This window comes from Orbicella franksi, chromosome 1 (genome assembly GCF_964199315.1).
Source record: "Orbicella franksi chromosome 1, jaOrbFran1.1, whole genome shotgun sequence".
Classification (NCBI taxonomy): Eukaryota; Metazoa; Cnidaria; class Anthozoa; order Scleractinia; family Merulinidae; genus Orbicella; species Orbicella franksi.
In genome coordinates this window covers 29,057,321-29,078,901 of record NC_138145.1, presented here as the reverse complement: position 1 = coordinate 29,078,901, position 21,581 = coordinate 29,057,321, and the positions used below count along the sequence as shown (strand labels likewise).

The 21,581-nt window shown below is 38.1% G+C and overlaps 1 protein-coding gene and 1 long non-coding RNA gene across 3 annotated transcripts in view; one reads left to right on the top strand and one right to left on the bottom strand.

Annotated features, from left to right (window-relative positions):
• Window positions 1–10,518, bottom strand: part of LOC145501875 (DENN domain-containing protein 3-like) — a 47,104-nt gene extending 36,586 nt beyond the window's left edge. Inside the window, exons 1-7 of one of the 2 annotated variants that reach the window (XM_081481265.1) lie at window positions 10,018–10,518; window positions 8,455–8,570; window positions 5,077–5,203; window positions 3,388–3,540; window positions 2,367–2,435; window positions 1,610–1,665; window positions 575–635 (exon numbers count right to left, since the gene is read on the bottom strand). In XM_081481265.1, the coding sequence (XP_081337391.1) occupies window positions 575–635; window positions 1,610–1,665; window positions 2,367–2,435; window positions 3,388–3,540; window positions 5,077–5,203; window positions 8,455–8,556 (568 nt within the window). In that variant the 5' untranslated portion in view covers window positions 8,557–8,570; window positions 10,018–10,518. Of the gene's footprint in view, window positions 1–574; window positions 636–1,609; window positions 1,666–2,366; window positions 2,436–3,387; window positions 3,541–5,076; window positions 5,204–8,454; window positions 9,456–10,017 lie in introns of those variants that run through there. The other variant, XM_081481273.1, reaches the window with a different exon arrangement.
• Window positions 10,519–17,233: 6,715 nt separating this feature from the next.
• LOC145501571 (uncharacterized) lies at window positions 17,234–21,537 on the top strand. Its single transcript, XR_014051246.1, has 3 exons — window positions 17,234–18,235; window positions 18,583–18,664; window positions 19,190–21,537. It is a non-coding gene; the product is annotated as an uncharacterized LOC145501571 (long non-coding RNA).
• The last annotated feature ends 44 nt before the right edge of the window (window positions 21,538–21,581 follow it).

Genomic DNA, 21,581 nt, shown 5'->3' with positions numbered 1-21,581 from the left:
TTTCACAAGCATGCGCAAGAATCATAGTCTGTCAATGAAGGTATAATAGGAAAAGGCGCCTGATAAACAGGACAAATAGTTTGAACTCTCATGAACTTTGCTTCAAGTTTGATGAATCTTACATGTAAGAAGCTGATTCTTACATCAGCACACCTGTTAACTTATGGTAATAAAACCCCGCAGTCATGATTGTTCGTGTCCATGGCAAAAAAGGGAAAATTTGATGCAAAAGATGTACGAGAAAACTATAATATTGTTTTGATGATTCTATTTAACAGTGAGACTATAAGCTCGACAAGTTTTCTTATCACAATATAGTCAATGAGGGCACAGCCTGTGTAAACTATCACGCATAGAAATCTCGAGCTCATAGTCTAATTGTTTTGGTTTAAATCTACTTGTCATTCAAAACTTTATCTAAATCCTCTTCACAGACACTTTTAGAATGTAAAGGACCAGCCACCATTTGGTTAACAACTGCATATTGCTAGCCTAACAGAAATGATATATTAAATCACGTAGCCAATAAGAGAACAGGGTTTGTGATAGTAGATTTATACGGATGTGACCTCACCATTTCTGTCACTTTTCTCATCCATGTGAAACAACTTATAATTGCCTGCAATGTCTTCATCCTGAAAATTAAAAACATGGAGAGTTATGTAGCTTTAAACGTATTAATATTTAATAAATATATGTTTAATTAAAAGGATTGTAATCAATAAATTAAGTGAAAAGTTGTAAGTAAGCCATTTTAAATTAAATGATTGTAAATAACATTATATGATAATTATTACTACTTTTACTACTACCTCTGCGATTATAATTATTATCACTATTTTGTTAATATTTATTGGGGTTGAATGTCAACTGGGACATTGTCCTGTTTTCTGCTCCAGTTGCTGATGCTATTTTCTTTTCTTTCTTTTTATTGTACATGCAACAAATTCAATAAAGTTAAGTTAAAGTTAAGTAAATAAATAGATAAAAGAGCGTGTAAAAAATTAAGTGTATAAACACTAAAATTCTGATTTTTAATGACTCTCAGAAGAAAATTCTATTGTAGCGTGGCTGATCACTGTCTAATATAAAAGTATTCATTTTTTATATTTCCTTGATAGACAGACTTTTCTGACAAAAACAATTTAGAATAAAAATCTCACTGCAGAATTCTTGATTACTTTATACCCTAAGCAAGACAATGAGCATCCCCAACCTTTTCATATGGTGCCGCCCCCCCCTCCCCCCCCCCCCCGGGTTCAGTTGTAACCTACAAGTGCATCTGTTTTTTTAGGCTCCTGTTTCACACGTGTGAAACAAGAGCCAAAAAAACACAATGCTCAGTTCTCAGTTGATAACAGTATCATTTGTGACACTTGGAAATCAACCTTGTCTGTCGTGTGGCCATGATTTTGCCAATAAAAGACTACTGATGGGTGAACCAGTGTCATAAAGTGTGGTCATTCACAACTGCTCATGGAGAGTCTGTTTCATAGGAATCTGGTCACATATTTTACCAAGATTTGGCCAAAATCAGATAGCTCAAGATCTTGTAGGTGTGCAATAAATAGCTGAATTAATTTATCTGTAGTATTAGTTATGACCTTACCTCCTTGAAGAGAAATCCTCTATAAAATGTCATGCAAGTGCAATATGTGCGGTTCCCTAAAGAGGAAGGGTTAGTCTGTCAAGCTTGACAAAATCAAAAACAATAACTTGCAATATCGACAAATTAAAGAGAAACTATTTCGGGATTTTCATCAATGACGTGTTATCAGCACAGCTTTAGACGCATGCTTTCCACAGTTTGTATTCTTATAGCACTACAGTATCAAGTCTAAGCGTTGAACTAGGCTTTCACACACTAGACAAATAGTGTGTTTCATGCAATTAAATATGAGCACTAATTGGAGAGCAGTTACCATTGATAATGATTTGATTTTAGTGGTCTCCGTACAAAAAGCGCCCCCTTTCTAAGAATTATTGGTCCCCCTCAAGTGCCACCTTTTTAAATAAGTGCCCCTATTCCAATAAGTGCCCCCTTTGAATGAGCACCCCCAAACGAAAGTGACATTCAAAACAATGACATACTGTAGAAGAGACTGATTAGCTGAACAAATTATGAATTCTGCTGTCTAATCTGCACATAATATTGAACATTATGACCTTCAGAAACTCTTTTTTTAAGTTCTTGAGTTAAAGTGTCTGCAGTACTGTACGTATCACATTCTGGTGTATATTTTCAAAACCAAGTAAGCTCAGCACCCCATCCCTAATAAGCAACCCCTCTCCAATAAGAACCCTCCATTGATCTGAGCTACCAAAGGTACATTGCACTATGTCAGGCACTAATTTACAAGACCTACCTTGAATATCCGTGAGGACCAGTGAATGACAAACAACTGGTTTCTTTTTCTTGGAAACAAAACCACCCTCTGCAAGAAAGAATTCCAATAAAGGTGAGACAAAGGCTTCTGGCAGAAACAAACAAACAAACAAACAAACAAATAAACATTCAAGCAGGTTTTACTAAAATTCTATGAGAAAATTGAGAAAATGAAGTAGACATTTAACCTTTATCACGAAATCTAGATTTTGCAGAATTTGAATCTTACAAGTACTTCTATACCACAACTTCCAGGTTTTCTATGTGTTTTAAAATTAGAGGCTCTTAACCATGTTCCAAGTCCTTATCTATATAATATACTATTTTTGACAACAAATGTGACTTTTTATATACTATTGCCTTCATAAGAAATGGCACTCTGTTATTGTTTTCTAGACCTTGACACACAGATAACAGAATTCCCTAATTATACATAACTGTACATGTATGTACCTGCCCTTGTCAAGGGTAGCCTACTTGAGGTGGAGCCTTGTTATGTCCACTATGTAGATATACCCACCCCTTCCCCCACCACCAAGATCAGAATGGCTTGGCTACCATAATTCACTGAATTGAATCACAACCTGTACTAATGTGCAGGTTGATCACTAGGCATGAGTGTTTTCATTAGCTAGAAACACAATGCTCTGCCAAAATGTGTCACTCAGCAGCTGGCAAATGTGGTCTTTGTTGTGTTAGCTTACATGAAGTATTGTTCAAGTCAGTTACGTGTGAGATGCATGTTGGTTATTAAAGATGGCATCTTGAAGTAAACAGGTGTTGTTCACTTAAGACTATTGTAAGCCCAAATACCTCAACAGTCTTTACTGTCAATTCTGGCTTTTACTTTCTATTGCTAGTACTAACAGTACTTCTGTTGTTATGCCTAAACACTTCTACAAGTTTCTTTGACAGGGTTGCTGCAAGTTCTGTTGAAAAATAGACAGGAATATCTCTAACTTGCAAAATGATTCTTCTCATCAATTAGATTTTCATCTCACCAGGAAAACAAAGTGGTGGCAAGCTGTTGATGACATCTTGTGCCAGTGGCAACTCTGCTGCACTGACTCTGAATGATCCTCGACGACGCCGGTTTGTATTTCCCCCTTTACCTGGACTACACAAAACTCCAAAAGTAGGATAAAATGGCTCCCCTGTAGAGCAGTAACATTTTCAAGCATGTTAATCTTGGAACTATACTGTACTGTATTACAAATTTGCATTTAATTTCTAAATATAAGCTTGTGTTTAATTAATATATATTATCAGTAGTGAGTTTACACTGGCTGGCCATATAGAGAGAAGGAGAGAAAAGGCAAGTGTGTTCTGCCTCACATTGTAACCTTTATCTAGAAAAAAAGAGGCCACCTTTAAATCCTTCCTCCATCCTGAAGCTAATTAATCCTCTACTACATCTACCCCACACCCAAAGAAATACCCCTTGACATTAAATGATATACAGTCAACTCTATCTCAACAGGAAAGTATAATTGGTACTACATAATTACATATACCAGATATTTATGTGACCCTCCGTTTAGAATCAGATGTTTATTCTACATCTGTAATCATTGTGTATCAATTCAGCTTTATTATTTGAGAAATACTGGTGTCACGTTACCTTGATACGTTGGGGGGGGGGGGTACTCCCTTATATGGGCTATAAGGTATGTGCGGCCCCAAAGGGTATGGTTTTTCAGCCATTTTGGTCATAAACAGGGCATCGATTTTAGCTGATTTTGGTCATAAATAGGGTATGGTTTTTGCCCTCTAGCCTTGATATGGGTATGTTTGTAAAAAGAAGCCACTTTTTCATCGTTATCGAAGAGGAAATCAACAAAAGCCCTTCACAAATTATGTTTATGTTAATTTAACATTGGTCTGAACTAGGGAACTAATCATAACACAGGTCTGAAACAGGGTTTTGATTTAAGGCTTGGGTCATAAATAGGGTTTCAAATTTTTGGTCAGGTCATAAATGTAGGGTACTAGGGAATATCGCAGATTTTAGTCATAAATAGGGTAAGGGTTTTGCGACGCAGGCCACACAGCCCCACCCAATTTTTCTAGGAGTACCTGCCTCCGGGCCTTGATGCTCTATAAGCCAGACACCACTCTAAGATGAACAACTAGGGCCAGTCCTGACGGTAGCCATAATTGCGTTACAATAGTAGTAAGGTACAGTCTGTGTCAGGACAAGCTGGAGCTTATTCCAGCTTCTCTAGCTAGCATTAAGTGGCCGGCTCTGGAGGAGTATTTCTAAGCCCCCCCCCCCCCCCCCCCACCTTTCCCTGGATGGGATGCTACTGTAGGTCACTACAGGGTTACCACCTTACCCCCAACCCAATCACCCTTTATTTAAAGAGGTCAAAATTTGCTGTGGTGCACCTCATGAGTCCACAACATTTTGACCACTGTGATGACGCATATTGTCGATAAGAGTACAGACAACACTAAACCACATTCGATTTTTTAATTAGTCCTACCAGTTAGATGGAGAAGTTCTTTCCAGTTTAAACCCCTAACCTCACCCACCCAGTTAATTAGTTTCATACTTTGTTAAAATGTATTATTACACACTTTTTCAAGTCCCCCTCCCTCCCAGTGTTATCAGGTGAGTGACCTTTCTTGGGTTGAGTATTTCCTGCAATGGTACCTTAGATCATTTATTTCATGTATACTTCCCTTACCATCAAATTCAGATGTTGTATATGGAAATGAGGCAACTTCTCCAGACAATGCAGCCAATACGTGGGTCTCAAACATTTTGCTAAATAGGTGAGGGTCAGTTTTATTGGCTTTTGAGACCTTTCTGCTCTATTAAAAGAATTGACAAACAAAATCCTCATGAAATATACTGCACAGTCTTCATCAAAGGACAGGTGTCCTACATGTATTTTTATTTATACCATAATACACCTTTGGGACAACCCAGAGGGCTAAAATAACACTTACTTTTCATTCAACTTTCCATTGCGCAAAACAAATGAGGAAAGCACTTTTTCATAGTAACATTATACTTTCCAAAAAGTATGGGAACCAATTTTCTACTAACCACAACTGACAAAATTGCAATGATACAGTCTGACTTTCTCCACATCTTGAATGGAGAACGTCATGCCTAAGGATTTTAACCATTAAAAACATGGCAACTTGCTGCAGAAGTGAAGGTTTTGAAGTGAAGTCAGCAATGGACTACATGTTCATGTACATGGATCACATGATCGATTGCATCATTAATAATCATCATCACATTGTATTATTCAAGGTTTCCTCTGTCAAGCATCCATGATGGCTGCCAGAGATTGGTGTCCTGTTCACTATGTAATTGAAGAGGTGAGTGCAAAACCATGCTAAGAGACGATTTGGGTGAAAAAAAAAATTTCGGAAAGGGGCTTGAATTTTTCATGTGGTCTTCAATGTAATAAAAAACATGGTACTGTATTTTTGTCGCTGGTTTTTGCTTTGTTTTCGAGTTAAAAGGTATGCAAAAAAACTTGGCTTTTCCTAGCCATGTCTTTAGGAGTTTATTTGTTGAACAGCAAACAGCCAAACTGTTTATAGTGTATAAAGTCAAAATCAAATCCCACAGCATAGAGTGGAAATCTGGGAACAGATTGTTTACATCGGTTATTGTGACATGAACACAACACGTGAATCGATCGAGCGTCAAACGAAATACCATCAAACAAAAAAGAGATGTGCGGCATTAGAGCTCTGTCAACTAATATCTTAAGCATTGTTTTAAAGTACCTTGTATGCCTGCCTGGTGGTTGATAACCATCATAAAGCCTCGATAAACCCGCAAATCATCAGCATGTTTTAACAAATTAAAATGTGTTCTAACACTTTGAAGGAAGCTGATATACCATAATCGTGTTAGTCAGATCAAGCCAGGCAGCAAAGTCCAAGAGCAGTTCTTGCCCAAGAAAAATACCCTCTGGTGAGTTGTGGCCCATTTGCCGAGCGTTGCTAGCGTCAAAGTTTGGAAAGCGAGAACTGGTTTTAGACTTATAAAATTAATGTCTTGTATCGACCGCCATGTTTTCCTGTGCACAAGGTGCATTGCGATCACGTTCTGCGGACATTTCTCAAAGTGGTAACTAGATTGTTTTTCCGTTTTCATTTAAACATAGTAATGGCCAACAAGTAGCGATCAATTGTAACCTAGATCTGTGACCCAGGTTGCCTTGATTTTATTTCAAATTGCAATGATTTGTAGTGTTTTGAGCTTATGGGATCAGTGGACACACAGATGTATGGAGACCCGTACTTTGCACAGAAGGGTTAATCTGTTAATCTGTCAGCCCTATTTATAGAGCGTTTTCACGTGAAGTCATCAAATTCCTAAATCCAAAACTAAACAGCCACCAAAGTTGTTATCCTTATCAGGCATAAGAGGTACCGAAGTTATGGCGGTGTGTGACATAAAGCTACGATCGCATTTGTCGAAAACTATATATTTATCTCGTGATTTTTAGCCATTTAAGACGTTGCCTTATTTGGAAAAGTGCTCATTGAAACGTTCATTTGTTTTATTTTATTTTTATTTACACCTTTTTTGACCTGAAATCAACATTTTTGAGCTTATACCTTGCGCGAAATTACCATCCCCTCATTTTGCTGTTTTTTAAGTGAAAACAACATCCTTGCCGTCATGCGTTAACATGAAATCAACGTTTTAATGTATTTAGACCTGAAATCAACATCATTGAGCTTACTGTATGTGCTACGTGAAATTGATATTTTGCTGGTTTGTAAGTGAAATCAACATCCTTGCCGTCACGCATTAAGTGAAATCAACATTTTAACCTATTTAGACCTGAAATCAACATCATTGAGCTTATGCGCTGCGTGAAATGGACATTTTGCTGGTTTGTAAGTGAAATCAACATTTTAACCTATTTAGACCTGAAATCAACATCATTGAGGTTACATGTATGCACTACGTGAAATTGACATTTTGCTTGTTTCTAAGTGAAATCAACATCCTTGCCGTCACACGTTAACATGAAATCAACATTTTAACCTATTTAGACCTGAAATCAACATCATTGAGCTTATGCACTGCGTGAAATTACCATTTTGCTGTTTTCTAAGTGAAATCAACATCCTTGCTGTCACGCGTTAACATGAAATCAACCTTTTAACTGCGAGAAAAATCAACATTTTGCTGTATTTTAAGTGAAATGAACATCTTTGCAGTCGCGAGCTGACGTGACAACAAATATAAGTTTTCGCATACGTAATGTCTCAGAAACGATGCAAACTTCAACAAAAACACATACAGAACATTGTTTAACACACCTAAAAAAATAACGCATGCGAAATTTGGAGCTTTTTTGACAAAGTTCACTTTTGAGCAAAATACCTAATGCCCATTTTCCACCTAGCCCTTCACATAAATGAAACCGGGCTTTGTTGTAATAAACCGAGCCGATCCTTTGTTATGAATCCTTTGTTATAATAAACCGAGGTGAAACTTTGACTTATAACAAAAGCTCGCTTCAGTTTATTATGACAAAGGATTGGCTCGGTTTATCATAAAAAAGGCCCTGGCTTCGTTTATCTGAAGGGCTCGGCTGAAAAAGGGCGTTAGGTATTTTTCTCAAAAGTGAGCTTTGTCGAAAATGTTCTAAATTTCCCATGCAGTTTTGTTTAGGTATGTTTAGCAATGTCCCGTAATTTTTCCACTAAACTTTGCTTCGTTTTTGAGATATTGCGTATGCAAAAAGCCACTCGGTTTTCCTAGCGGCGTCTTTATAAAGCGAAGCAAAAACTAGCAGCAAAAATGCAGGAACATGTTTTTCTATTACATTGAAGACCACATGCAAAAATTCAAGCCCTTTCACGAAAAATTTTTTTTTCACCTAAATCGTCTCTTAGCATGGTTTTGCACCCACCCCTTCGATTATTAAAGATAAAATAATCTGTTATTGCTCCAGCTTGCACGTTCAATCAAGATACCTAGATATTAGCCTTAACCTGTTGTTGTGTGTTTAATGCAAATTAAAAAAGATCTTGGCCAAAAGCCTCCCACCTTATAATTCTACAAAAAAAAAAGATACCTCAGGTGATGAGGTTTGCACAAGCCCTGTATCCTGATCCATGCCCACCACAACACAGATCTCAATCAGACTGTCCCGTAACTTGCTGAAGTGACTGTCCATTGTGTCGTTTTCAACTGAAACATATTAAATAATTTAAATGTTAAATATCATCCAGCTCAAATCTGATGAGTTCAAAGTCCGATGCCTGTCCAATTCATACAGCTATCAAGAGTGAGTAGTATAATATAATTAGTACAAGCATGCAAAACCTAGTGCCTTACCAAAATTAAACACAGATGTTGAAAAAAGGTCTTCCTCTGAGGACCTCATTTCTACTATACATTCCCTGTTTTAGGAACACAGGTGCTTTTGTTTTAAACACATGCAGGTGCATGCTTCTAGTCAAAATTAATTGCACGTTTTCTGTTTGTGGCTCATCAGGCAAGTTTCTGCAGCAATAAAAGTACTGGCTATACTGCATTACCGAGCTAGAAGGGATGCTAGTCCATTCCAGGTTACACACTGGTTCATTTTTGACAGAAGAAGTCAACACCATCCCTTTTCAGGTAATTAACAGGTGTACTATATTGCCTAATGAGAGGAAATTGTTGTTCTCTGTGGAAGAATGCAATACCAAGACAATGAACTACAATGGGCACAAAAGTGTTGAGACACCTGGCAGTAAAATTCAATTTTTCAGGGACTTGGAAACATTCCCCCCCCCCCCCCCCCCACTTTCCCCCAAACAATGTTGATTTTCCTATTTCTAGCCTGCACAGGCCAACAGCGCCTACACAACATTGAATTGGGGGGGCTGGGGTATCAGAGAATTAATGCTAGACGTAGATAAAATAGAGTAAGTGGCCAAATATTGAAAAGCGTCATTTTCTAAAAGTGTCTCAACTACTTTTGTTGCCCATTGTAGCTTCAGGAGTGCACTTACAACATCACTCGTTGCAGCCATAGGGGGAAGGTGCTTACCTAAAAACAAAATTATGTGGGGGGTTGGGGGGGGTTGGGGGGGGGTTGGGGGGGGTTGGGAGCTGAAAGACAAGAGTTGACAATGATAGATGCACAGACCAAAGTGAGAGCTATACCACTGTTTTCAGCCTGACTTGACAGAAACATAATCTACATCCGTTACATTATTCCTTTTAGTGGTGAATCATCCTGGTTATAATTAAATAAGCTTAAGTACCTGACAGGTAATTAGTCAGCTTATATACAGCTGCATCTCCTGTGCATAAGTTTATTTCATTTACAAATAACGAAACAAATAAGTAGTTAATGTAAATCAATCAAATTTCAGAATTAAAAATATTACCCAGAACGATTTGACATTACATTTGCAAGCTCAATTGACCTTTCAAGCTTAATTATATTAGACTTATATTCCGAACCTCAGGCAATTTTGAAAAGCTGACAATAAGAATAACAACTAGCAAATAAGGTAGAAAATAGCAGGAAGGTAGGAAGGATTAGGAAAGAAGTTTCCCGAGTGTGTGAACGATTAGTCAGCTTCTTACTAGGCTTTCGAGTTCAAAAAACTGAAAGGTATTGAATTGTACTTCAGCACTTCACCTGATTTTATAATAATCGGGCAATAATTTGTCCTGACTCGAAGTTCAGTGTTTTACATTTTCTTCTTTCCAACAGCAGACAGCAGCCAAAGCCGTTCATCGATAAATGGTAGCTGCTTGATGTAAACCCTGCGGTTAAATGAGGTAACAGGAAGGGCTAATTCTAGGAACTGTCGGAAGTCGCCATTTTCGGGAGAAGATATATTTATATTCGTCATGTAACAGTACACGGTTTTTCCCCCAGTCATCACGCGTGACATCCATGTGACCAATCTATTGAGAGTTCCAAATGAGGTGTAACGCATAAGCATCAGCTTGAAAAAAAGCTAAAAAAGACCCACATCAAACATAGCTAAACATCAGTAATGGGCAGCTGTCGTTGACTGATAAATAGTATCTCTTCGAAGTAAACCCGGCAGTACGTAAGTAACTGAATGGGGCTTAAATTCGAAGAACTGTCGGAAGTCGCGATTTCGGTAACCTCCCACGCAAACGTCCTTATGGCTCGTCACGCGAGTCAATAGATAGATAGATAGATAGATAGATAGATAGATAGATAGATAGATAGATAGATAGATAGATAGATAGATAGATAGATAGATAGATAGATAGATAATCTTTATTTATCCACGGTACAAAATTCGTCAGCTTTAAAAATACCTATAAAAATACCTAATACTGATATAATGAGAAATATTTAAATAAAAAGCTGCTTTCCATGAATGCCGTGCCTTACAGTTCTTCGGAGGAGGCTTCGTCGCGGTAAAGTTCATTCTCGTTTTTTTTTTTTCTGTTTTTTTTCTTCGCTAAAAGATCTTATGAACCAATCATCGAGTCTTCTTACCAACTAGCTGTATCTGATTGGGATGTTAGCATTTTTGTTCGTCGTGTATCACTAAGTGGTTTTTTTCCCCCAATGACCTCGCGTGACATACATGTGACCTTGCAAAAAAAACTGGGACGTTAAAATTTCGGACGTTTAATTAATTTTCGGACACTTTTTATCTGACTTCGGACAAATTTAAATTTACGCCCACAAAACGCGTTTCAGCATACTGAAACAACATCTGGGAAGATGATAGTTTTACTGACCTTTACTGCGCCATCAAGCAAGTTTACTGATACACCGAAGAGAAAATAAGAAAAATTCTATCAAGCCTTCACATATCTGGCTCCAGCTTAAAGGAAACTAGCGGCCTTTTAGAGCTATTTGTAAGTTTTATACTGTACTGTAAATAGTTCGGACGCTTAGAATTTCAGACACTTAAAAATTTCGGACGGTTTTATATTTTTCCGACACTCTTTTATCCGAAATTAAAATCGTCCGAAAGTTTTTTGCAAGTAATGTAACGGAAGGAATTTAAATAAATAAAGAATAAAAAACGACATCTAAATTCTCGAACGGGTGTCTGCCTCACCGTTTTTCCTGATGTCTCTTCGGCCCCTCTTCCAATTCAAAAAAGAAAGAATGCGTTACCCAGAACGATTTCATGCAAACCATTCCGCCCGCCCCCCTTCAGGTGGTTACAAACCGTCTTCACGGCTTGATCTCGAATGCAGCAGGTAGGTTTGGGGGAGGTGGTGAGGGGTAACGTGAGGTGTGTGTGGAAGTTGATTTATACTCGACAGCCGACAACTTGCTTACATCTCATTGCGAACGTAACCTATGAAGTCACTAGTTATTCACAAAATATTTTAATAATTTTGTGCCATACTAATTATCTATTCTCCGAAAAATCGGAAATGCAGAGATACAGTGTGGTGGAACGAACGTCTCAATTAGGGGCTGATAAACACTTTATTAGCCCAGGGCGATAGTTCGCAAATAATCAGACACTTTACTGTATTTCCGAGAAGACATTTTTTGCCAGTTCTAGTCACTTTTATAGGATCAAAATTCATAGTTCCTTATTCCTCATTACAGTTCTACTCCAATCCCTAGGTCACATACCGAGTCACACAACAATAAATTATTGGGTTTCATTTCATTGCGTGTCTCAAAAACAATGCCGGTCTTAGAAAGAAAAACTTTCCCTGAAAAGTAGCAATTGGAGACGCGAGGAATGGAATTATAAAATCACACCGGAATATTATCAGATTAGATTTCATTTGCTTTCGTATATATTTTGTCATGTCAATGTCTCTTCTCAGACTCCTTTAAGTTGTTCGATTTTACAAGATGGCGATAACATAATGGCGATAACGTAATTGTTATACCACAGGTCACCCAAGCGTAATATAACAGTTTCAGTGTATGGAGAACTGTGGCTAAAATATAAGAGTTTGTATGGAGATCAGGAGTTGACATTAAATTCGTTCAATGTATGGGTAATTTACCGAATAAAGACTCTTGAACATTCAATGGTGTCATTTTTTCTCATCCTGGAGAGTTAAATGAGATTTGAGCGAATTTTGAAAATTTTATCCAACGGTGTTAGGACAAACCAGGACAAGCGCTGGCCTGATGGGTCACTTGGCTCATATGCAGACTTTACTTCTTCTTCCGAGTTGGTGTTTGCCTCTTTTTCAGAACGAGTGCTTGTGCAAAACGTTTCACATGAAAATGACTTGATTTTCATGAGAATGAACGTACAGATGGCAAACATTTTCATACAAATGCTACTACCTTCAGTTCCTAAAGGCTCCCCGAGTTAAAACAAAATCACTTTCAAATTACCAGAAACAAGCAGTACCACTTGAAAGTACAACTCAAGTTTATCTCAATGGTGGCACATTTAGGGACTAACTGTACAGGCTACACAAGAAACTGATGGCATAATTTATTATTTTAATAAACATCTTCCTTTATCACTACACCTTGCATTTAAAACCTGCATATAAGAAACCATTTTTTTAAGAACCTGTTAGGCAAAGATTTTCATTAAAACCCCTTTGAAATCTGTATGGTCCTGTATGTACCCTCGGGACCAAGTAATCTGGCATTCAGGCATTATAATTGTTGTGTTCTCAAAGATTTTGGCTTTGTTTTATAGTATTATGTTTCTTCTCCATTGACAGAAATATAATAACGGAATATTATATTAATAAAGATTTTGCATTTAATTATATCTACAGAATCAATTTCCAATTTCTCAATTATTTCTCTCTGTAATAATAAGTAATTTTTGTATTTATTTCTTTTATTGCCGATCAAAAACTTTGCCGTTTAATTAATAACTGCGAAATAGTTTCTCTCCGTAATAGAAAGGACCGAAAACTTCGCCGTTTAATAACGCGAAATATTTCCTCTATATAATACAAAGGACCATAAACTTCGCAATTTATTAACTGGGAAATATTTCCTGTACATAATAGAAAGACCAAAAACTTCGCAGTTTAATAACCGCGAAATATTTTCTCTGCATGTATAATAGAGAAGACCATAAACTTCGCCGTTAAATAACTGCGAAATATTATCTCTGTAGAAAGGAAAGGTCCGAAAACTTCGCAATTTAATAACTTCGAAATATTATCTCTGTTTATTGAAAAGGACCAAAATCTTCGCAGTAATTTAATATCTGTGAAATATTCTCTCTGTATAATGTAATAAATATTGTTTCTGTATAATAGAAAGGACCAGAAAATTCGCCGTTTTAAACTGCGAAATATTTCCTCTGCATAATAGAAACGACCAAAACTTTCGCCGTTTGATAACTGCGAAATATTCTCTCTGTCAGTAATAGAAAGGATCATAAACTTCGCAGTTTAACAACTGCGAAATAATTCTCTCTGTGTAATAGAAAGGACCATAAACTGCCGTTTAATAACTGCGAAATACTTCCTCTGTATAACAGAAAGGACCAAAAACTTTGCCGTTTAACAACTGCGAAATATTTCCTCTGCATAACAGAAGGTTATATATGTAATTTATCGAATCACATAATTTCAAGAAATATGTTCTCTCTATAGAGTTCATTAAGTGCAAAATTTGCATTTGTCAAACTACCGTTCGTGGGGGCTTTTACATGGGCTTATAAACGGAAGGGTTTATATCCGAGGGGGCTCATAACCGGAATGAAAAAAACATTTCGGAACGTACTATAGCTGCACATGTTGATCGAAATAGGTTTTTCGTTGACTGGTAATTAAGGGCCCATTAACCTATATATGCGCGCACTCGCGCGCGTTGCTAAGGAGGTAAAATTTCACTTCCGGTCACCTACGTCAGCCCGAGCACGGAAAATAAAAACAACTCAAAAACTTGCAAATTCGCATACATTTTAGATGTTTTTCTTTGTGTTTCGCAAAATGCAAAAAAAAAAAGTACAAGCAAAGACAAAATAAGAGAAAGACAGAAAAGCAAGAGCAATAGAAGGAGAAAAACTAACTCTGTGTGGCTTTGTTCGATCTTACCGAAGTGCGCTGGTAAGTGTAAATTGCGCACGCGCTGATAGAGTAACTTCCAATAGATATCGGGCGCACTTCCGGTTTCTTTAAATGCTAAAGGAAACGCGGTTTTTTATTAAATCCAGCCTTTTTCGACGAATTTCGATTAAAGCCAACGTTGGCAACATAGCTATGCATTCCTTTTTCGAAACCATGCTTTTTTCAGAAAATTACGAATTTTTCAATATTTTGAAATGCTCTCAAAATCTGACCTTTTAGAAATGAAAAAAAATCGGTGCATAGCGTAATGAGGATTTAAAATTAAAATATTGAATCAATGAAAAAAATACCGAGAAAGTAATTTGCCTGAGAACCTTTGCATTTTTTCTGTATTAGTCACATGACCATGGGCGTGACCTGATGACGTCATCACTAGTGTTACTGGTCATGAAAAAATTGAAACACACGAAATAACTCTGAACTAACTAAAAATGAGGAGGTTAGAGGAGACTAAATTTTCCTTAACAATGGCTCGAAAAGATCGGTTAATGGGCCCTTAAGCTTTAAAACATAAAACGAATTCAACACATGGAAAGAACCTATGTTTTGATTTAGAGATAGATGAGCCTATAATGGGGGGGGGGTGGGGGCGCTCCTAAGTAGGGGGGGCTTATAGGCGGCAGTTTTAGGTAGGAGGGGGCTCCGGCTTGGCAAGGCCACTTTTTTCTCAGAATGTCTTCTCAACGTCATTAAAGTGGTACTACGACGAAACCATTTTAAAACATAGACAAGTAGTCTGTACGAGAAGAAAAACGCTGTTTACTATTTTCAATTATTAGATGGCTAACTCCGTGAGTGGACAAGATGAATCAAATCCTGCACTGTGATTAGCTACCCGAGCGGGCAAGATGGAGCTATCTTGCCCGTTCGGGACTACCCGCCATATAATAAATCCTTTATTGACCAAGCTTGCGAGTTTATAGACCTTGACTCCGTCTCGGTCCGTAAACACGCTAAAAAAGAACTTGGCCAATATCCAGCCATCTTGACCTCACACTTGGTCAATAACCCATACATATCCCTTTTCGTTTCGGAATTATTCAAGTTTTTAAAATATGCAAGTTACCTAAGTGATGGTAAACGAAAAGCAGGAAAGAAAACTTAAGGACTGCTTTGGATGGTAATTTCTTCAAACACAAGATTCCCACGCGTGTTAGACTGCAAAACAGTCGTTTTCGGACGCTTTCGGAAGGCGCGAAGCGCCGTAAGCGCGATCCTGGCGTGTGCAGCGCGCGAGCCTCACACGCCCGCAGGGTGTGTGAGGCGAGAAAACGTCTCTCCACATTCTTCCTCGTCGTTTTTACACTCGCTCCAGACCTTTCGTTCGAATATTGACCGTCGCCCGCGTTCGCAAAAAATACGACTGTTTTGCAGTCTACACGCGTGTTTATAGTCTGTTTACATTTGTCCTCAGCGAGAATGTATTTTGTCAAGGTATAGTTGTTCTATTAAATCCAGTTTGTGTTCTATTTTCTGGAATGCTTCATTTTTATAAGAGCGAAGTAAGTGTTGCAGTTTTGGAGACTTGATGACCTCCAAAACACTGGCTTCGATCGATTGAAGCTCGTAGAATTGTTTGGACCTGTATTTTTTGAAGCTGTGGGAAGCAAGGCGGAATTAGGAAACATTTCATACAATTACCGATTTCACATTGTCACACGTTTAAAGTCGTAACTCCAAACAACCAATGTAAATTTTTCTCAAAGTTTGCAATGAAATTCTTCGGATAAGCGAAAAGGATGTGTTCCCTAAGCGGTCCGCAGATAACGTTACGCGGTCATATTAGTTCTTCAATGGTTATCACAGGCTCAGTTCGCTTGTTTCGGTTCAACAAAATCAACAATCGTTTACGTCTTTATTGTACCATTGATCGATCATTGCCAGTAAATTCGAGGATTTAACTGAATCGAAAAATTTTTTCGCAGAAGTATTTCAAATAACAAGTAAATTCGTTTTAGCACAAAAAAGATTGGGGTTAGGTGCACTTTAATTAGTGAATTACGAGACCATTGTACTTGGATGACTGCTTTAAAGGTGACTTGACTACACAGAGCAACAAAGATATCACTATTGAAGGAAAATCTTTGTATTAGAAAACCTTAAGCAAGCTTACAGCCGGTTCTATTCTCAGCAGGCACAGTGTGTTGACACGCAATGGAGACGTTACCTCTTTGCTGCTTAAATTTACTCAAAATATTTATTCAAAATATTTCATTGAATCAAAATATTTTTATTGCTTGGATTAGTATTGGTTAAGTTTAATTTTATCGTCTCCATTTTTTAGCACGCACATGTTTAAACGAGTTATTTACAGTGTCCCCAATTAGCACATTAGTGCTAAATACATCGACACTTAAATAAAGTTGTTATTATTATTATTATTATTATTATTATTATTATTTATTACTCCTAAATGTTGCGTGGGTAAATAAAGGATTGTATCGTGCCTAATTGCAAAGAAAACCCTACCATCAGTAGTAATTGACCACCTAGTACATTTGCCACAAGACCTTGAAACGTGATGTTCAGAGAAGAAATTGGATGTGAAATAATTTGTAAAAAATGGTTGAAGGAGCAGTGGCTCGATGTATGCGCGAAACCTCTTTCAGGCGTCTGTTTGTTGTTGAGTGAGAAAAAATAAGGGAGGATAGGGGGCGGGAAAGCTAGAGGACGTTTGTTCACTCCTCGCACCAACTAATTGCGTTGGACTCAGGATCTAGCAGTGCAGGTTGGTGCGTTAGCAGGAATGCATCTCTCCACTTCGGGATATTAAAGGTTGACGCCAAAATGTCAGGTCAACCTGAGGAAATGCTCAGAGGTAGCCTGCAGAGGTAGCTTGCTCAACTGCAGTCTTCACCATTGTCAAACTTGGCATCAAATTTGGAACTTATAGGCAGAATGGCTTTTTTCATCACCAAACTCTAAGGTATTTTAAGTAAAATAAAAGTATACTGTACTATACTACTTGTTAGCAATCATTTTTGTACATCGACGTTGTTTCTTTTGTTCCACAGATGAGTTCGTTCAGCTCGCGAAATTATCCAGCTTGACAAGTGGGAACTTCTTCCCGAGCAAATAGAACACGATGGTTTACAAAGCAACACCAAAGAGACGAGTTGGAATAGAAGTGTTTGATACCGAAAAAACACTGAAGCCCCAGGAGCCATGCGAGGTGGTTGCAGTCAAAGAACTGCAAGGTAATTGCAGTCATCATGCAAAATCATGTATGAAATGGCAAATCGTTACACAACTTGGCTAGGGCCAGTGTCTTTAAAATACACCTGAAAGAGTATTAAATTCTCGGTGATCGTGCTTGATCTTTTGCAATCAGATCGTAAGCTGTATCTCTCCAGTCTAAAGCTTAAGGTGACATTACGAACGACAAAACTGAGCCATTTCCCTTTATAGTGTGACTATGATTAAAACTAACCATCGGTCGCCTGTTTTTATTTTCTTTTCATGTCCCGTTATCCCTAAATTAGACAGCAGATAGTCCTGAGCATGAAACGCAATTGAATTTCCTGTCGGAATGTACTCAGACCGTGACTGAAGCAAAGCCTAATATATGGCAGATTGATTTTTGAATCTGGTTTTAAAATTTTCTAATCGTAGTTAATAGGAATTTAACTATATCATTTGCGTTAAGATGATCCAAGCGAGGACCAAAAACAAGAGTTCTCTCGCAGGAGATAGAGCAGATGAAGCTGCTGGGTGTACACCAGAATATTGTATCCCTGGTTGGCTGTTGCACTTTTCAGGAGCACAAGTTCCTGGTGATAGAGTACGTTCCTTTTGGTGATCTGTTGCAGTGGTTACGGCGCAGGAGACGATCGGTAAGATATTTTTCAAAGGAATATTTAAACGATTTGATGTTGCCTCAAGTGTTTGTTAGCAATGGATTTTACGGTAACTCTGTTTTAAAGGACAGTGGTGTAGTCCTTCACAAGATAGTTCGTGCTAATTATATGTGGCTCTTGCCAATCTATCAAAGTTCACAGTTTAACCTACAGCCATAGGATTTTCAATGGCTAGATGTCTCTCAAGTGGGCAGTGTTGGGTTCTGAATATGACTAAATTTCCAGTCGATATTGTTCAGCCCTCATCTTGAAACTTAATTACTTCCACGTTTAGATCAACCTTGCTGGTAATTTATGACCTAATCATGTTTGTTGTACTCTAGATCAATCGAAACCAAGGCACTGGAGGGTAACGAGGAGAAGAAATGTCATGAAGACAAGGAAATGTTCAATGCTCAAAAAGAAGTGAGTGAATGTGACCAAGTTCATGGAGGCGCCTCACATTAAACCCTATTCTGACGGCAGATATGTTTAGAACTTCAAGAATGTGAGTGGTGTGATGGAGTGGCGACTAAAAGTTCTGAGGCCTTTGAATCCACCAGTATGAAACACGGTACATGTTTCCTGTTAAAGCATGGATCGGAATTGAGGTCGAGAGGTTAATAAGGGACACAGAGCTAAAAAAGATTCACAAATTCATTAATAAAACCTAATAAATACTAATACAGTGTAATTAAAATTAGAATTGGTCTAGTTACAAAATGTCCTTATAAACAACTAATCATTGGCATAGCTTATCACAAGATTTACTGATGATACATTGCTGGGCGCGATCCAGGATGTAATACGTCACGTTTATTTCTTTTTCACATTATTTTGGATCTAGCCTTGTAATGTATTTCAAGTTGCCTTTGACAAATATTGTAGATTGATCGGGTTTGTTCCGCAATGCAGTTATTTAACTTTTTGTTATCTTCTTATCCATGATAGATATGAACTGATGTCTGAGTGCTGGAATGAAGATCCATCCTTTCGTCACAGTTTCTCGGAGTTGATTGACCGACTGGAGGTTTTCATGACGAGGAATGTACCATATTGTGACTTGGACAAACATGATGAGTCACGCTCCTACTACAACCTGCCCGCTAAAGCTGATGAACACAGCGGATAAGAAAGTGACAGAAAGGTCTACAGGATAATGCACTATGGACGAGAACTTTAAACTTTAAAAGACCATATTTAACTTTTTATAGGATAAAAACTAGCGACAAGTCAAAAACTGGTTAAAATTTTTGCATATGTCATTGAGTAAGACAATAGGACTAGATAAGACAATAGGACTATGTTAAAAACTTCAAACGGTATAATTAATATAAAATATATTATAATCTGCGCTACAAACATAACTTTGTGCCGATGGTGTCAGACTGCTTGTTCAAAGTTGGCTTTTTAGGTCTGTTGTGCAAAGCATGTCATAAATTAAGCATTGAAATTTAACTTGAAAAAGGAAAAAAAAATGCCTATATATATAAACCAGACTTCAATCATAAACAGAACTAGTTGAGACAAGTCGAGCATCGTGCAGATAATAATTTTCCTTCAAAAGCTTCATCCAAAACAATTAAACCTTGTTCTCATCTTCAAACGACTCACACCGCTCAATGTTATTTAAGGAAGTTAATAAACGAGAAGACATAGACATAGCAATTTTTCTTGGACAATTCTGTTTGAAGGGGAAAGGCGCAATGAGGTTAACCCTATATGAAGCGTCAACCTGTGAGACAAGGCCAGACCACGACATTGGGAACTCTGGGCTCCTCAGGGGGTCTCACAGAAAAATGTCAGGGATGCTCGTCGGAAAATTTGAATGCAACGCCTAAAGGAAACCAATCTGGGTGTGCCTCGGGCTTTATTTGACCCCTAAAAGATACCACTTAAAACGGAATATAGAATACAGTCAAACCTGTATTAGGCGGACACCCTCGGGACCCATGCTAGTGTCCGCTTAAAACAGGGTGTCCGTTGAAAACAGGTTACCTCAGAGTTCGTCTTAAATGGGTCATATCAATATTGGTCAGTATTGAAAGACTTTGAAAGAGACAAATAGCATTCTCGTGATCGATCTATAACTTAAATGACCGCTCTACTAAAACGTGGACAATAAAATCATGTACTTTTCGCAGTGTCCGTTTGCTACAGGTTTCTAACGATAAAAATGACCATAAAAGTCAAGTTTAAGGTGTCCTTGTCCGCTTAATAGGTGTCCGTTGAATACAGGTATTTTCTACAGTGAATGTGGGAAAAGAAAAATGGGACTTGCACTGCTGTCCGCTTAATAGAGGGTGTCCGTTTAATATGGGGTCCTCTTGATACAGGTTTGACTGTAGGCTCGATTACCAGCTGCTGTTCACGCAAGTAGATCGGACCTGGGAGACCGACGGAAATCGAGCCTAAAGTTTGTTATTATTTCTTCGAGTGCACCCTAAAAGCTACTTTCTTGACAGCTAAAAATAGTGGCGTTTCTTCATTAGCATCCTAAATGAGACCAGAATCTTTGATTGATACCCCTAAGCAAGGCGAAGAACATCCCCGATCTTTTCATACGGGAGTTCCCCCCTCCGGGTCCGTACCCTGCTCTTTGAGATGAGTCTGTGGGTTCTTTGACGTCCCTTGCTAACCTTGCAACACTTGGACGTCTGAGTAATCATTTGCAGAGGTAATTACAAAGGAAGCACATTCTCCCGAGTGCTCCTGAGAAGTTTTGGACAAAAAGAAAAAAACTCCTGAAGAGGGAGAAGGTTCGGAAGTTAGAAAGGTTGCTAGCCCATGTTAGACTTCCCTTGTCTCAGCAGTTCTATCAAACATGTTATTTTAACATGAGCAAGGAAAGTTAATGCGTTCGTATGTCTTGATGTGCTAGTTGTGTACGATGAAGCAAAGAGAGTGTCAGGGGCAAAATCCCCAACTGATATAGCCCTCCAGGACTGCTACCGAACCCGCCACTAAACTAATTCTTGGCGTCACAAAACCAAGCCATACTAGTTCCCAGGGCTTTCTCTTGCTTTGCGCCAAGCATAGAGAGAACGCCAGGGACCGGTAGTTCAAAGTCCGATTAAGCTAACCCACGATTACCAAGAAGGTTGATTTCAATTTTGTAACTTTTTGGCGAGGTTTCTGTTTATATCGTTTGCCCATTAGTTTTGAGCTTGAATGAGTAATTTCAAACTACTCAAAACATACGCAATGAATACCATTTTTATGCAAGAAAAATTAATACTTTGGTTAACTTTTAATCCTGGGTTAGTGCTAACCGGCTTTGGAACAACCCTGCCCAGGAGACTAGACAGTCTTTGCGACTAATTCAAGGATGCGCCTCTTCAGC